Source organism: Aquarana catesbeiana, linkage group LG02 (assembly GCF_042186555.1).
Source record: "Aquarana catesbeiana isolate 2022-GZ linkage group LG02, ASM4218655v1, whole genome shotgun sequence".
In the NCBI taxonomy this organism is placed as follows: Eukaryota; Metazoa; Chordata; class Amphibia; order Anura; family Ranidae; genus Aquarana; species Aquarana catesbeiana.
In genome coordinates, this window is record NC_133325.1 from 245494402 (window position 1) to 245512602 (window position 18201).

The following is an 18201-nucleotide window of genomic DNA, read 5'->3' on the forward strand; positions in this document are numbered from 1 at the left end:
AGGACATTTTTTTCCTCCCCTGGGCACCTTTGCTGCAGGGGAGGAAAATGTAGCCGAATAAAAAATGTGCCTAAAAGCCTTGTTTAAACCACGCTCACGAGCTTGGCGTTGATGCATTCTTTTGGATAGAATATCAGTTTATTCTGACCATTAGAATGCTTTAACACACAAACATGCCTGAACGCTCTAGCAGTAACACTCTGGTGGTATGTTTATTTTTTTTTTCTGCCTCTAAATGTCTGTAAATGCCTAGGTGTGCATGAACACATACAGTGCCTTGAAAAAGTATTCACACCCCTTGAAATTTTCCACATTTTGTCACGTTACAATCAAAAACGTAAAATGTATTTTATTGGGATTGTATGTGATAGACCAACACAAAATGGCATATAAGTGTGAAGTGGAAGGAAAATGATACATGGTTTTCAAATTTTTTTACAAATAAATATGTGAAAAGTGTGGTGTGCATTTGTATTCAGCCCCCTTTACTCTGCCCCTAACTAAAATCTAGTGGAACCAATTGCGTTTAGTAGTCGCCTAATTGGTAAATAAAGTCCACCTGTGCGTAATTTATTCTCAGTATAAATACAGCTGTTCTGTGAAGCCCTCAGAGGTTTGCTAGAGAACCTTAGTGAACAAACCGCATCATGAAGGCCAAGGAACACACCAGACAGGTCAAGTATAAAGTTGTGGAGAAGTTTAAAGCAGGGTTAGATTATAAAAAAATATCCCAAGCTTTGAACATCTCACGGAGCACTGTTCAATCCATCATCCGAAAATGGAAAGAGTATGACACAACTGCAAACCTACCAAGACATGGCCGTCCACCTAAACTGACAGCCTGGGCAAGGAAAGCATTCATCAGAGAAGCAGCCAAGAGGCCCATGGTAACTCTGGAGGAGCTGCAGAGATCCACAGCTCAGGTGGGAGAATCTGTCCACAGGACAACTATTAGTCGTGCACTCCACAAATCTGACATTTATGGAAGAGTGGCAAAAAGAAGCGATTGTAGAAGGAAAGCCATAAGAAGTCCCGTTTGCAGTTTGAAAGAAGCCACGTGGGGAATGCAGCAAACATGTGAAAGAAGGTGCTCTGGTCAGATGGGACCAAAATGGAACTTTTTGGCCTAAAAGCAAATTGCTATATGTGGTGGAAAACTAACACTGCACATCAACCTGAACCCACCATCCCCACTTTTGAAACATGATGGTGACAGCATCGTGTTGTGGGGATGCTTTTCTTCAGCAGGGACAGGGAAGCTGGTCAGATTTGATGGGAAGATGGATGGAGCCAAATACAGGGCAATCTTAGAAGAAAACCTGTTAGTCTGCAAAAGACTTGAGACTGGGGTGGAGATTCACCTTTCAGCAGGACAACGACCCTTAACATACAGCCAGAGTTACAATGGAAATGTTTAGATCAAAGTATATTCATGTGTTACAATGGTCCAGTCAAAGTCCAGACCAAAATCTAATTGGGAATCTGTGGCAAGACTTGAAAATTGCTGTTCACAGATGCTCTCCGTCCAATCTGACAGAGCTTGAGCTATTTTACAAAGAAGAATGGGCAAAAATGTCACTCTCTAGATGCGCAAAGCTAGTAGAGACATACCCAAAAGACTTGCAGCTGTAATTGCATAGAAAGGTGGTTCTACAAAGTATTGACTCAGGGGGCTGAATACAAATGTACCCCACACTTTTCACATATTTATATGTAAAAAATGTTGAAAACCATTTATCATTTTCCTTCCACTTCACAATTATGTGCCACTTTGTGTTGGTCTATCACATAAAATCCCAATAAAATTTATTTTTGGTTGTAACATGACAACATGTGGAAAATTTCAAGGGGTTTGAATACTTTTTCAAGGCACTGTAGGCTACCATAGAAGGGGCATTTTTGATGTCCTGTCTGCATGAGACCTTAAATTTATATTCTTGGGTTTAGATATCTTTTATTGACAGAAGTGCAGTGTTAGGAATAGAGCCCCGCACAAGTATCCCTGCCTTCTGTCACTTGCAATATTATCAGATCAGTTACTAGACATATCAGTTACTGTCCATAGCCAGACCCCTGGCACTGACCATATCTCAGGGAGACAATAAGATTGGAAATCCATTATGAGCTATTAATTCCACGCCTTCTTCCTGAAATTGTTGGCCAAATGTTTGTCAAGGATACACCGCCTCCTAACATACAATCATATTGCAGTCTGATAATTACCACTCAGTTTGAAAACAAAGGAGTTTATTTACTAAAGGCAAATCCACTTTGCACTACAAGTGCACTTGGAAGTGCAGTCGCTGTAGATCTGAGGGGGACATGCAAGGAAAATAAAAAACTGAATTTTTGCTTGCACATAATTGGATGATAAAATCTGCAGAGCTTCCCCTCGTTTCAGATCTTCCCCTCAGATCTACAGCGACTGCACTTGCAAGTGCACTTGTAGTGCAAAGTGGGTTTGCCTTTAGTAAATCAACCCCAATGTCTCATGTCTATGGATAATTTATGTATCTAATGAACAACTGTGCAGAATAATCAATCACTATTTTACTGTATACAACCCAAAGCTGGCCATACATGGATCGAAATTTGTCTGGTTCAACAGGGACCTGCAGAATTTTCATCCATATGTGGGCAGGCTGATTGTACCTAAGTTGGTCCATCGATTTAACTTGGTACAACCAACCTGTCAGCTATAGCCACTAGCAGTAACCATTGTATTGTGCCAGCCGGGAATGCTTCCCACACTCTCTCCACTGGTAGAATACAATAGCGCAATGGGGGAATCAAGCATTTTTCTTTCCTTCCACCCGAATAGAAATTTTGGTTGCGAAACCGAAAATTCAGGATAACTTTTGGCTGAAAATGACAGTTTTAAAAAATAAAATATTTTTATATATAGTTGTCTTATATTTGACCTTTTTATTTAATATCATGAATTTTTCAGTCATTATTGGCACCTTTAGCGCAAGAAAAGCTCAAGAAAAATGCATCCCATTGAATTCTATGTATGTCTTCACACTGGTCCCTTGCATGTGTTAAAAATGCTGCTTGCTGCATTTTTGGTCAGTTAAAAAAAACACACCTCCCCATTGAAATGCATTGAAAACACAGCAAAAATGCATCAATAAAGCACTCGTGTACCAAACAAGTGAATGGTAGTATGCAGCAATACTCATGTAAACACTGATGGTTTGTGCATCAGTGGTTATCAGTGCATTCGTGTATGACATGTTTCCCCAAACCCGCAACTTGTGCGTTTGAGAAATACACCGTACACGCATAAGCAGGTAAATGCTGATGCACATTCCATTTGTGAGTATGGCCTCGTACAGCCATTCATTTGTATGGGCTGCTGTACGTGCCACATGTGGCTCCCCTGCCACCAGAAATTTTATGCTAAAGGCCTTTGCAGCCTCCAGACATCTGCGTGCATGAGGCCTTTGATGGCAGTATATAAAATAAGTACCGTATTTATCGGTGTATAACATGCACAGGCATATAACACGCACCTTCAATTTAAGAGGGAAGTTTCAGGAAAAAAGTTTTTTTTTTTTTTTTAAATAAACCACTTTGAAGCAAAATAATGGTCAGTGCCCACCAATGCAGCCTGGTTAGTCCCCATCTACAGCCTCAATGCAGCCTGATCTGTGCCCATCTACAGCCTGATCTGTGCCCATCTACAGCCTGATCTGTGCCCATCTACAGCCTGATCTGTGCCCATCTGCAGCCTCAATGCAGCCTGATCTGTGCCCATCTGCAGCCTGATCTGTGCCCATCTGCAGCCTCAATGCAGCCTGATCTGTGCCCATCTACAGCCTGATCTGTGCCCATCTACAGCCTCAATGCAGCCTGATCTGTGCCCATCTACAGCCTGATCTGTGCCCATCTACAGCCTGATCTGTGCCCATCTGCAGCCTCAATGCAGCCTGATCTGTGCCCATCTGCAGCCTGATCTGTGCCCATCTGCAGCCTCAATGCAGCCTGATCTGTGCCCATCTGCAGCCTGATCTGTGCCCATCTGCAGCCTGATCTGTGCCCATCTGCAGCCTCAATGCAGCCTGATCTGCGCCCATCTGCAGCCTCAATGCAGCCTGATGCCCATCTGCAGTTTTACCATCTCTCATGCAGTAAAATCATGCAGGAAATCACCGAGCCGTCATCTCCTGTTTACTCGGCAGTCACATACACCAGCTCCTGTGATTGACAGAACACTGGTCCAATGCCGGTGGCAGAGGCGGGACTGTGTGTGTGACGTCAGAGCCAAGTGAGAGCTGATTATACAGGAGATGACGGCTTGGTGAATTCCGGCGGCGCTCGTTCCCCTCCGAGGTACACCATTGGCGTATAACACGCACCCGTGATTTGCCCCCTATTTTTTTCAGTGATTACCCACATACGGGTAAAAGGGACTCCTGCTTCTAGTCAATGTCAGATTGTTAAACTCTTATCTTTTAGCCTTGGATTGGGCAGGTAATGGTTACAACCATATCCATTTTTTTTTTTTGTCTGTCACATAAGAGGGGACATCACTTGACTTCCCACTCTAGAGACCCAACAGAAAGTGAAATTTAGGCTAGATTTGCATGGATGACAAAGTGCGTCCAGCAGCAGTCATCACAGGTAATCGCTGGCTTGGTGGACAGCCACATATATCTGCAGCTATCCACTTATGGAAGACAGAAATAGCTGCAGGTATCTGCAGATTCCTTCCGATGTCATTCCCAGTGGAACTAGTGACTTGGGTGGTTTGTAGCCTTAGTCTATCAAAAGTAGGGCAGATCCAGATTTGGACTTGTTATCATCGACTTTGTTTTTTGTTTTTCAAGAAAAAAAAAAAAGGTTTAGCTAGAAATACATTTTACAGTCTAACTCTTGAGAAAGTACATGTGTCTCAATGTGCTAATGTGGTTTTCATGTCATCCTTCCTCTTTTGTTTCTTGAACATGTTTCCACGTAATGCTGAGTTTCTACATTATTCTGATTTCTCTGTAGCTGTTTTGTATACATCTGCTGGTGATCTGTCTAGAAATGAGTACATATAAACTTGTTTCAAGAGGAGGTCCGCCCGCCCCTTTAAAAATTAAAAGTCAGCAGTCTCACCTACTGTAGCTGCTAACTTTTAACATTAGGACAAGTCCCTGTCCTGGAGTCCAGCGATGAGGGCACCGCAAGTGATCTTCGGATTGGCTGGTCGGGTGCTGCCGCAGCCATTGCTACTCAGGGAACCCGGCAGTGTAGCCTTTCGGCTTCACAACCGGGCCCCCACTGCACATGCGTGAAGCGCGCTGCGCTTTTTCACTGGCCGACAGAAGAGGAGGAAGGGGACCGAGCTGCTGAGGTAGATCGCCACGGCCCGGTCTCCCAGAAGTGGGACCGGATACCTGTCAAAGACTTGGTAGATGGCCAATTGGTAGATGGTAATTGGTAGATGGCCAAAGATTAAACTCCGGACCAGACCAGCAGAAGATAGCGGCAGTAACACAGTACAGAGGGGGAGATGTGCCGTGCCATGATGTGTGAATAAGCTGTGCATACTTGCACGTTATGGTAAAAGCCCTGGGGACTAGGGATGCACCCGATACCATTTCTTTTACGAGTACAAGTACCGATACTTTTTTATTTATTTATTTATTTTTTTTTTTAGTACTCGCTGATGCCAATTACCGATACCTACCGCAACTTTTTTTTTTTTTTTTCCAACTGTCAGCAATGGTACAACGCTTTGACAAGTTATTTACAAATGAAATAGATTTTTAAATTTAGCGCTTTTTCAATGTGAAATGTGTAAATATATGTTAATATATATGCAGGAAAATAATAATTAAATGGAGGAGAATAGGGAGTTAATTAAGGCCTGAGCAATGTTGGAAATAAACATTGCGGGCTGCTTTTTTTTTTTTTGGTTTTTGACAGCTCCAATTACCAGACTTTTTTAACCACTTAAGGACTAGCCTTGTTTTGAGATTTTGGTGTTTACATGTTTAAAACATAATTTTTTTTTTTTGCTAGAAAATTACTTAGAACCCTCAATCATTATATATTGTTTTTTTCTTCACCCTAGAGAATAAAATGGTGGTCATTGCAATACTTTTTTTCGCACCGTATTTGCGCAGCGGTCTTACAAGCGCACTTTTTTTTTTTTGGAAAAAATTCACTTTTTTTGGAAAAAATTCACTTTTTTTGGAAAAAATTCATTTTTGAATAAAAAAAATAAGACACCAGTAAAGTTAGTCCAATTTTTTTTATATTGTGAAAGATAATGTTACGCCAAGTAAATTGATACCCAACATGTCATGCTTCAAAATTGCGCCATGGAATGGCCTCAAACTTTTACCCTCAAAAATATCCATATGCAATGTTTAAAAAGTTCTACAGGTTGCATGTTTTGCGTTACAGAGGAGGTCTAGTGCTAGAATTATTTCTGTCTACCGATCGTGGTGATACCTCACATGTGTGGTTTGACAAATGCATATGTTTTCATATGTGTTCGCTTCTGCGCGCAAGCTCATCGGGACGGGGCGCTTTAAAAAATGTTTTTTTCTTATTTATTTTACTTGATTTTATTTATTTTTTACTGTTTTTTTTTTTTTTTTTTTTTTTAAATTGGGTCACTTTTATTCCTATTACAAGGAATGTAAACATTGTAATAGAAAAAAAGCATGACAGGACCTCTTAAAGATCTGGGGTCAAAAAGTCCTCAGGTTTCATATTTGGACTAGAATGCAAAAAAAAAAAAAAATTGTCATTTGAAAAAAATGACAACAGAAAAATGTACATTTAAGACGTATGGGTGGGATTGATGTTTTGACGTCACTTCTGCCCTCCTGTGGTATGGAGACGGGTGGGGGCCATCTTAGCCTCACTCATCTCCATACCACAGACGTGAAAGGACCCGATCGCCTCCACCGCTACTGACGGCTCCGGTAAGCGGCGGAGGGCGCGGGAAAGCGTCGGGAGGGGGGTGGCACCTCTCCTGCCGCCGATAACGGTGTTCTCGCGGTGAATCCACCACAGAGACCACCATTATCGTAAACAGAACCGCCGGCTCTAAAGATGGATACCTTGGTTGTGGCAGCAGCTGATGTATATGTACATGAGCCGGTTGGTAAGTGGTTAATACAGGGGAGACCCACTGACAGCTGAAAGAACTGAGCCTGAAAGTATCGGTTTCAGGTATCGGTGCATTTGCACGAGTACCGATACTTGTGCAGATACTCGGTATCGGTACAACCCTACTGGGGACCTTCGCTACGTTTTAGTTTTATAACATCCTGTGTTTTCAGGGTGTGAGAGGGTACAGAAATGAAGAAGAAATACCCTTGATGGGGACACCGACTTATAACCGTCACGTCAAACTGGTGTTTCCTGCTGCTGCGCTTAGTAAAACGTTTAGCCCAGACACCATTAAAAAAGCCTTTTCTTTTAGCCCGGCACAGAATCTTACATTCCCAGCTCTTCTCCATTGATCTTGCTGGGTTGCTCATTGCACACCTCCATTCACCAAATATTTTGCTTTCTTTTCACACAGTGCACGACTTTCTGTGACTGGAGGAGGGGACATTGTAACATGAATTCCCCCACCTCCTCCGTTTCCATACTGTGAAAAGAATGCAAGATGTTTTGTGAAGGGAGGAGTTGTACAGCGAGTGATGAATATAGTAGAGCCTGTGTGTCAGTGGGTTACAGTGGTGTCTGGTGCTGAATGAAGGTGGGAAAGTACGTTTTCCCACCCATCATCATTACAGGTAATTTTTTTTTTTTTTTTTTTTCATGGCAAGTAACAAAAAAAAAAACTTTTTTACCCAGAGTTTATTGTTGAACAGAATTTTGAGTTGTTATCCTAGGGTTGCCCATTTTTTTTATAGTGTTCTGCATCTTTCCAGATGGCTGCCTAGCAGATTCTTAATTCGCTATGAAATTCTGATGAGTGCTGAGCATGTCATCCTTTGCTTTATTCTGTTCCCCTTCTTTTTGTTTTCTTTGCAGCAGCTCTGGACTCGATTGGAATTGTACAGCACGTTGTTGAGTTTGTTATCTGGTAATGTTTTATGTCATGTGAGAGAATAGTACTTAGAGCTATCTTGTTCTATGAGCCCATTTCAGCACGCAGGGAGTTGTTTTAAACACTTCCAGTCTGTCGGCCCAGCTCAATTACACAGTATGAAATAGCTTTCTCTTGTGTGAGATAAAGAGAACAGCATTTGATGAGTTGCTGCACTTTAGCAGCTTTTTTTTTTGCATTGTAAAAGCTCTTAAGCAGATTATTTTGCTCAGCCTTGGTTTAGTTGGAATACTTTAAGCACTTACACCATTTCCATGCTTCCTTAGCAAGAGTTTATGGCACACAATAAAAAAAAGATCTTTTTGCTCCATCAATTTCAGTATATTTTGATTTCTGATTATCAAGTGATAATAAACCCTCAGTTTTGTAAGTACTTTCAGCAGTGGATTTAATCGTTTACTTAGTATACAACTTTTTTTTATCTTTTAATCTTTGCTTATGTTCCAGTTTAAAGCAGAGTTCCACCCTCGAAAAAAAGGGTTTTTTTTTTGTTTTTTTTTTAAATCAGCAGCTACGAACACTGTAGCTGCTGACTTTTAATAAGGACAGTTACCTGTCCAGGGAGCCCACAATGCGTGTAATAGAGTTGTGTCTCCCTACACACTGCACATCGATAGAAACACACAGCCCTATAGTCTAGAACAGTAGTCTCCAAACTATGGCCCTTATCTGGCCCTTGTGGCACTATTCCTCCCACCTAAATGAGGCACTATTCTGCTCACTGACACCAACAATGGGGCAATCATTTCTGCACGGATACCAGCAGTGGGGCACTATTCGTCCCACTGACACCAATGATGGGGTACTGTTCCTCTTTCTGATTGTTTCCAGCTGGTGGTTCTGCAGCACCCAAATCTTCTAGAGCTTTATCCAGAAATGTCTGCGATGGCAATATGGAGTATTACTAGTCCTCTTATTGACACCAATTATGGGGCACTATTCCTCCCACTGACACCAATGATGGGGTGGTAATGTTGAATGCTTTGCAGGTGCTTCGGCGCTTTTCAGGCGCATTTAAGCCTTTCTTTGGCCGCTAGCGGGGGTTAAAAGCACCCCGCTAGGGGCTGAAAAGTGCAGCTAAAATGATGGTAAAGCGCTGATAAAACTAGCGGCGCTTTACCGCTAATGCGCAGCGGTGTAAGTGGTCTATAGGAGCAGGAGCCAGCAGCATTGAAAGTTGTCAACTTCATGTCCTGGGGTAAGAGTTTTAAAAATAGTTTACTGGGGAATGTTTATTTTATTGTACTCAATGTCTTAAAACAAAAAGGTGATGAGGGTTTATTACTACTTTACACAGTTCATGTTCATGAAAAATATACTTAAATGTCCTCATATGTTTTTTATTATTTTTTTTTGTGTGTTTTTGGCCACTTAAAATACAGACCTTGAAGGGTTAAAACTTGAGGTGTTTTGCTCCTTGTGTCCCTATTGGGGGGATTTGACACACTTCCTGTCTAGGAAAACTCAATAGAAAGTGAGAGGAAGTCTCTCAGTAGTGTAGGATTATCTTCCCTTTCAGAGTTGTCACCGGCACAGGGTAATCCACTGAATTATATCGCCCTACTTCTGTCTGCGTAACAACTGAAAAATGTTAATTTCCCTTACAGTCTGTCCCAGTTACAGTGGTCCTACCACACAACCTGTCTTGCCTTCTGGTTGACATTTTAGGAATAATATTCTTTAGTCCTTTGTGTTTTGTTTAATGGGTCGTCTTGTTCTCTGCATCTAGTGCAGTGGTTCTCAACCTGGGGTCGGGGCCCCCTCACCGAATCCTGTGCTGTTCCTGAAGCCCGCACTGCTCTCCCAGCCTTTTTTGTGGCAGCACAGCAGGGCTGTTCCTGGAGCTTTTGGCCACCCAGCTGGGCTGTTCCTGGAGCCCGCGGCTGCCCACTCAGCCTCTTTGCAGCCACCCATTCAGTTCACGGCATGGCTGGGGGGGGGGCAGAGACTAGATGTCAGCTGAATGGTGAGGATTGTGAAGTGAGAGGGTCTGGAGGAAACCCTATCTCCTGATTTCATCATAGGTGTCACTGCTACAAGACACCACAAAGTCGGAGACACAGTGAGTAATACTACCTATGATTATAGTTGCCATTAAAAGTCCCCACTACAGTTCTCAGATCAGCAGATGACCTCGACCAAGAGCACCTAAGTTGGCTGATCAGAACTCCCCCCATCATTGCCACCCATCCCAACTTCCTGCCACCAAGGAGTAAGAGAAGGAATAAAAATAGAGAATACGTGGAAGGGAGAGGAAAAGAGGGGGAGGAACAAAAAAAGGGAGAGGAAGAATAAGAGAAAGAACAAGAAAGACAGCTAGAGAGAGGGATGGTAAGAAAAATCAAGACATTAGGATAGAGAGGGAAAGAGAAAGAGAGTGGTACGTCCTAAAATGTTCCATAAGGGGTTTTAACACTGTACAAGTGGAAGGGACTTGAGGAACTCTAAATGTCCTTGGGTTAGGGATGCAAATTACTCGTTTTGCCTTGGGTGCTGACAACCCATGCTACAAAAATAATTTTACTGTTAGGGGTCCCCACAACTTGGGAAATTTTATCAAGGGGTCATGGCACTAGAATGGTTGAGAACCACTGATCTAGAGCCATGCTTTGACTTTACTGACTAGAATTTGTTTATATGGGTGTTGCTATTGGTCGTTTTGTTGTTGAGCAAACATGGTTGAACTCCAGTTTGCAATTTCTATGAGCCTCCTGCTTCCTCCCTGTTTGAATTGCAGTGAAATACACTATATTACCAAAAGTATTGGGACACCTGCCTCTACACACACATGAACTTTAATGGCATCCTAGTCCATAGGGTTCAATATTGAGTTGGCCCACCCTTTGCAGCTATAACAGCTTCAACTCTTCTGAGAAGGCTGTCCACAAGGTTTAGGAATGTGTCTTTGGGAATGTTTAACCATTCTTCTAGAAGTGCATTTGTGAGGTCAAGGCAATGTGCAGGCCAGTAAAGTTCTTCTACCCCAAACTCGCTCATCCGTGTCTCTATGGACCTTGCTTTTGTGCACTGGTCCAAATCATTTGGTGGAGGGGGGATTATGATGTGGGGTTGTTTTTTCAGGGGTTGAGCTTGGCCCCTTAGTTTCAGTGAAGGGAACTCTTAAGGTGTCAGCATACCAAGACAGTTTGGCCAATTTCATGCTCTCATTGGTGGAAACAGTTTGGGGATGGACCCTTCCTACTCCAACATGACTGCACACCAGTGCACAAAGCAAGGTCCATGAGATGAGCGAGTTTGGAGTGGAGGAACTTGACTGTCCTGCACAGAGTCCTGACCTCAAACCGATAAAACACCTTTGGGATTAATTAGAACGAAGACTGCAAGCCAGGCCTTCTCGTCCAACATCAGTGTCTGACCTCACTGCAGGCTACTGAGGCTGAGTTCAGAGTGTACCAAGATGAGCGTTGCCATGTACAGCCTCTTACGGAGACTCGGGCCGTCACTTCCGTTAACGATTCTGATGGCCCGGTCACCAATGCTGATGGATGTATGCGACTGCGACCCACACCCCTGCCCCATAAGCTTACCTTCCTCCGCTGCAAGGACTCTCGCTGTGCCAGACCTGTGCTCCACCTTCTCCCACCCACTGACTTTTGGGATGCAAGGTATCGGGTGAAGCATTGGGAGCATTTGCGTGGGCAAATAGTTGGTATGAGTGCAACCCTAATATGGACTATAAACTGAAGGACTTATGAATAAATGGTTGTGGTACGAGTCATCTGAGTTTCCATTATTTCTAATGGGGAAATTTGCTTTGATATACGAGTGGTTTGGATTACAAGCATGTTTCTGAAACGAATTATGCTTGCAATCCAAGGTTTTACTGTATATTTAAAACGATTTTTAAAAAAAGTTCCAGGAGGTTAAAAACTACTGTTTTAGTCACCCTGCTGAGGTGGCTTGTGAAAAACTGGTTGCAGTTAAAGTAAACTTGAACCTTCTAATTTTGGGCCAGTTGCAGTGTTTCTTGGAAAGCATGGGTAGCTCACTGATTTTTTTTTTTTTTACCAGGAATTGTTGCCAGGAATTGATTTAATAGGTTTAGTGGCAAGAAGAAGATCTGAATGAGATTAAGATGGAATCATTTAGTCAAGGTTTTTCATTCTGCATTATAGCTCATGGACACCATACTTTATCCTACACCCCAAATAGATGTCTTTCCTTAGTTGTCCAACATAGAATACATGATTCAGGATTTTCTTTGCATCCCTTCTCTTTTCACAGAGCAATATGACAGTGTATGCTGTGTGTTTTTTTTTTTTTTTGTGTTTAATCTTGCTGATTTGTCCTAGGTGTCATATCGCTTTGTGTGAACATTTTGTAACATTTCAGTGATTGTCGGCTGAGAAACTGTGAAACTATTTACTTCTAGGTCAAAGCCTTACTTGTGTGCTTCAGTTCTTTGTCTTGTGTCTTTGTTTTCCATGCTAAGCACGGCCCAGTTAGAGAGTCTAGAAGTCTGTTTGATGAAATATTCCTCAGTCCTTCAGAGGTATGGAACCATTTTAGTCTTTGATATCAATTGTTTCATGCTGAGATTTGAACTTTTTTCATTTCCCCATCTGTTATTGTTATTAAAATGTTGGATGAAAAATTGTGCTCAATACAATGCTGCATGGTGATGCTGTCCTTTTTATACCATATCGTATTTTACTATTTTACCTTGACGCTAATGGGTTTTCCTAAATATAAATTCAGTTCCCATATCACACATTTCAAAATTATGTTCTACGCAATTCTCTTCTGTGACATCAAACCGTAAGCCAGGAACAGATTTATGTGTATAATATAAATATATATATATATATATATATATATATATATATATATATAGTATGTATGTGTTTACATACCCTGGCAGAATTTATGATTTCTTGGCCATTTTTTTTCTTTCACTCATGGTTAGTGTTAGGCTGAAGCCATTTATTATCATTCAACTGTATAGAGGGAATTGCCACTTATTAGGTATTATAATTACCCGGTACCATCATCCTAAATTAATAGATTGAGAAGAAAAGGAGGGGAGAAGAGAGCAAGAGCCACTCCAATTAGGCCTTGCCTCCCCACAGGGGGGTTGAATGGACTATAGCGGTACCTGATTAAACCAACAGAGTATAAATTAGTTCAAAATTTATTGCGATACATTAATAAAATGTGTAAACACAGTATACAACAAGTCGATTGGGAGTTGTTGCAGTAAAAAATTATACAGAACAAGCATAATAAATACAGCCCAGATGTGTATTGAAGGCACAATGATGTATTAGCGGACGTTTGCCTCAATAGTTTCGCGGCAATACTTGCTTCTTCAGGAGATGTCCATACATAACATCTAAGAAGACAATTATAATTAAATGCAAAAAGTAATTAACTTCAAATATGGTATAACATTGGAGTAGTTAGACAGTGTATGTACACACTCACCAGTGACTGTCCCACAAGAATGGGGAGCGAAAAAGCAGAGGTGCCCGTGAGGGCGTTCCCCCTGGGGCGGACACGCAGGGCTGATCAATCAACTGTGTTTACTCTTTTTAAATCATAATGGCAACAGAAACTACCCAAATGACCCTGATCAAAAATTTACATACCCCAGTTCTTAATACTGTGTATTGCCCCCTTTAACATCAATGACAGCTTGAAGTCATTTGTGGATGAGGCTCTTTATCTTCTCAGATGGTAAAGCTCCCCATTCCTCTTGGCAAAAGCCTCCAGTTCCTGTAAATTCTTGGGCTGTCTTGCATGAACTGCATGTTTGAGATCTCCCCAGAGTGGCTCAATGATATTGAGGTCAGGTGACTGAGATGGCCACTCCAGAACCTTTAATTTATTCTGCTGTAGCCAATGACAGGTCGACTTGGCCTTGTCTTTTGGATTATTGTTATGTTGGAATGTCCAAGTATGTCCCATGCGCAGCTTCCTGGCTGATGAATGCAGATGTTCCTTCAGTATTTTTTGATAACATACTGCATTCATCTTGCCATCAATTTTGACCAAATTTCCTATGTCTTTGTAGCTCACACATGCCCAAAATATCAGCGATCCACCTCGGTGTTTGAAAGTAGGATTGGTGTACCTTTCATCATAGGCCTTGTTGACTTCTCTCCAAATGTAGCTTTTATGGTTGTGGCCAAAAAGTTCAATTTTTGTCTCATCACTCCAAATGACTTTGTGCCAGAAGGTTTGAGGCTTGTCTCTGTGCTGTTTGGCGTATTGTAAGTGGAATACTTTGTGGCATTTCCGTAGTAATGGCTTTCTTCTGGCGACTCAACCATGCAGCTCATCTTTTTCCAAGTGCCTCCTTATTGTGCATCTTGAAACAGCCACACCACGTTTTCAGAGAGTCCTATATTTCACCTGAAGTTATTTGTGGGTTTTTCTTTGCATCCCAAACAATTTTCCTGGCAGTTGTGGCTGAAATTTTAGTTGGTCTACCTGACCGTGGTTTGGATTTAACAGAACCCCTCATTTTCCACATCTTGATTATAGTTTGAACACTGCTGATTGGAATTTTAAATTCCTTGGATATCTTTTTATATCCCTTTCCTGTTTTATACAGTTCAACTACCCTGTTCCTGCAGATCCTTTGACAATTCTTTTGCTTTCCCCATAACTCAGAATCCAGAAACGTCAGTGCAGCACTGGATGAAAGATGCAAGGGTCTGTCAGGAGTCCAGAAACTCACTGACCTTTTATACACACACTCACCAATTGCAAACAAACAGATCACAGGTTAGGATGGTTACCTTTTTAATAGCCATTCAAACCCCTTTGTGTCAACTTGTGTGCATGTTATCAGGCCAAAATCACCAGGGTATGTAAACTTTTGATCAGGGTCATTTGGGTAGTTTCTGTTGCCATTATGATTTAAAAAGAGTAAACACAGTTGATTGATAATAAATGGCTTCAGCCAAACACTAACCATGAGTGAAAGAAATGTTTTTATATTATCATTCATGTTCTATGAAAAATGGCCAAGAAATCATAAATTCTGTGTGTGTGTGTGTGCGTGTGTGTGTGTGTGTGTGTGTGTGTATGTAATATTTTTTCCTCTAATTCTTTTTCTATCATGCTTTGTGCGCCTGCAAAGCATTAGAGGTTCAACCAGTGGGGATTTCTTTTCAAGCTTTTCATAACCTTTATGGTTGTGTCAAACATTTAGGAATGAAATTGTCTTTTTTTTTTTTTGTAGGAAGATATTTTGTGCCACACACAAATCCAATACGTGGTACTGCAGTTATTGTCTTTAGAGCAGTTGCCGACTGGCATTTTAAAGCAGAACTAAACCCCTCAATTTAACAGTTTCCCAAAACTGTTTTATTCGAGGCATGCTGTCTGTGAATGATAGCTGTCAGCGTTGCTTGTGCTCTCAGCCAAACAGTCAAGCGAAAAAATGTCTGGCGTCCTTACTGATCACATTTGCAGTACCATTGTAACTGCTGGTGAAACAGATGCTAAGATGGCAGCTTCCTTGGCTGTAAAGAATTGGCCTGTTTAAATCTGCTTTCCAGCTTGTAGGTGTTCTTAATGGTAACCCATAATTACCTTCCCTTCCTGCCTTCATGTGAAGCTGGTAGGGCCAACATTAAGGCCCCTTTCACACTGGGGCGGTAGGGGGCGTCGGAGGTAAAACAACGCTATTTTTAGTGCTGTTTTACCGCAGTATTCGGCCGCTAAACCCCCCGCTGGTGGCCGAAAAAGGGTTAAAACCCCTCGTATAGCGCGGCTATAGCCGCGGTATAGCCGCGCTGTCCCATTGATTTCAATGGGCAGGAGCGGTTTAGAAGCGGTGAATACACCGCTCCTTCACCGCTCCAAAGATGCGGCTTGCAGGAGATTTTTTCCTCTCCTGCCAGCGCACCGCTTCAGTGTGAAAGCCCTTGGGCTTTCACACTGAACAAACAGCGGAGGCTGTTTTGGGGCGGTTTGCAGGCGCTATTTTTAGCGCAATAATGCCTGAAAACCGCCCCAGTGTGAAAGGGGCCTAAAGGAGTTGTAAAGGCAGAAGGTTTTTTTTATCTTAATGCATTCTATGCATTCTTTATATCATCTCCCAATTTAGAAAAATATTACTTATATTCATTTTCAACAATTGTGCAGTCGTAAGCTCCATTGTTGTGCTACATAGACATGAATAGGCATTTTTTCTTCTTTGTGTGATGACTAGAACTTACAATTTCATATAAAACAATGTTCTTATAAAATCAAACACTGTGGAAAAATATGTATTATCATTGTTATAATTGATTAGAGCTTAGCTGCTGACATATACAGTAGCATTGGCATAGATCTTGAAGATTCCTAAGGCAAGCTGTCAAATGCTATACCTTATACTAATGGTATAGCATTTGCCAGCTTGACTTGCGAATCTTCCCTTATTGGATTATCATAGCTAGTTGGACTACACCTAAATTGCCAATAAATTACCTCTGTATTGGGCAAAATGGACTTCCACTGGTGATTTATAGTACAGGTAACACTTAAAGTGGTTCTAAACTCTCAGGCTCCATGCACACTAGCATTTTTCATAAGTTCAAAAAAAACGCTGGATGAAAAATGCTGATAATGGCATTCTTGTGCCAGCTTCTAGTAGCTGTTAGGTGCATTATAGTAGCATTTAAAAGCAGTTGGGAGCATTCAGCGTTTTTTTTTTTTCTGCTGGAAAAAACTGTAAAAAAAAAAAAAAAAAAAAAAAAAAATCTGCTCCTAGACGGTAAAGCTCAAAAAATGCTAATAGCCTAAAGTAGTGTGAATGGACACATAGGATACACTAGCTTCTAGGAGCTTAAAAAAACGCAAGTCTGCATGGAGCTTTACAGTTTTTGTTTTTTTTTCTTTTTTACCCTAATGCATTCTCTGCATTAAGGTAAAAAACTTTTCTGTCCTACCTGCCCACATCCCTAAATACTTATCGGGCTCCTGTCACCGCTCCAATGCTGTCCTGGCTGTAGTACCGCTCCCTTCGCTTCCTGCTTTCACATTAGAAACAGAGTGTAATGGAGCCATAAGCTACTGTCAGTCAAACTCCTGTGAAGAGGGAGCTGGGGTGTGACTTACAAGCTCGGCAACTAGCATGCATGGGTGCCAGCAGGGAACTCCCAGAAGAGGAGGCAAGGGGACATCTCTGTACAATATCATTACACAAAGCCAAGTAAGTATGACCTCTTGGTTTAAAAAAAAAATGAGCCTTTTAATGACAATACAAACAATAGTTATTTTTAATAATTATTTTTAACCCATGATGATAGGGGTCTTGCATGGCTTTAAGTGTGTGTGTAGCCTAAGTCTAAGGCACCCTTTACAGAAGCTAATCACAGCAAAGAGAAGATCGTATCATTACAGTATCTTGAGTGCCTTAAAAATCTTTTGCTCATTCTTTGGGAAAAAAGAAAACATTTGCCGGAGGCCCCGTGGACTAAGATTTCAAATTTTTATTGCACAGCAACATATTCCCATAACTGTTCTCTTTGCTGTGTCGTTAAAGGGCATATGTATGTGTTTTCTACAAATTCTTTATTATGCTTGCTAACAAAAATGTAATCTAAAAAAAGTACCGTATATACTCGAGTATAAGTCGAGGCCCTAATTTACCACAAAAAAATGGGAAAAACTTATTGACCCGAGTATAAGACGAGGGTGAGAAATGCACAGCTACTGTAAGTGGAAAAGAGGGTCAACAATGCCCATTTGCAGCCTCACTGTGCCCATTTGCATGCCTCACTGTGCCCATTTGCAGCCATAGGTCCCCCGAACTTCAAACTCGGTAGTTAAGGGTTCCTAGATGCCCCCTAGCTGCAGCCAAAATTTGGGGTCTCTGAACCTAAAGGGTCCCAAAATGACATTGCTGCAGATGGACACAGTTGACCGAATTTGGGGCCCCGTATCTTGGGGCCACTTAGTGCTAAGAACCCCAAATTTGGGGTGCAAACACAGTGGAACTAGCACCATAAAATATCCAAAGCTGGAGTTTTTAGCACCAAGTGGCCCCGAGATACAGGGCCCCAAATATCAGTTCAGAAAATGTCAAGCACTTTTCTGTAGCAAAGAATTACATTTTCCAAACCGATTTTGGGGCCCCGTATCTCGGGGCCACTTAGAGCTAGGAACTCCATCTT

At 41.7% G+C, this 18201-nt stretch overlaps 1 protein-coding gene across 2 annotated transcripts in view; it reads left to right on the plus strand.

The window, feature by feature from the left end:
- NDFIP2 (Nedd4 family interacting protein 2) overlaps positions 1 to 18201 on the plus strand; it is a 167224-nt gene that overhangs the window by 45416 nt on the left and 103607 nt on the right. The window contains exon 4 of one of the 2 annotated variants that reach the window (XM_073614357.1): positions 12522 to 12581. The exons of the other annotated variant lie outside the window; for it this stretch is intronic. Coding sequence (XP_073470458.1) covers positions 12522 to 12581 — 60 coding nt within the window. The remainder of the gene's footprint in view (positions 1 to 12521; positions 12582 to 18201) is intronic. 2 annotated transcript variants of the gene reach the window in all.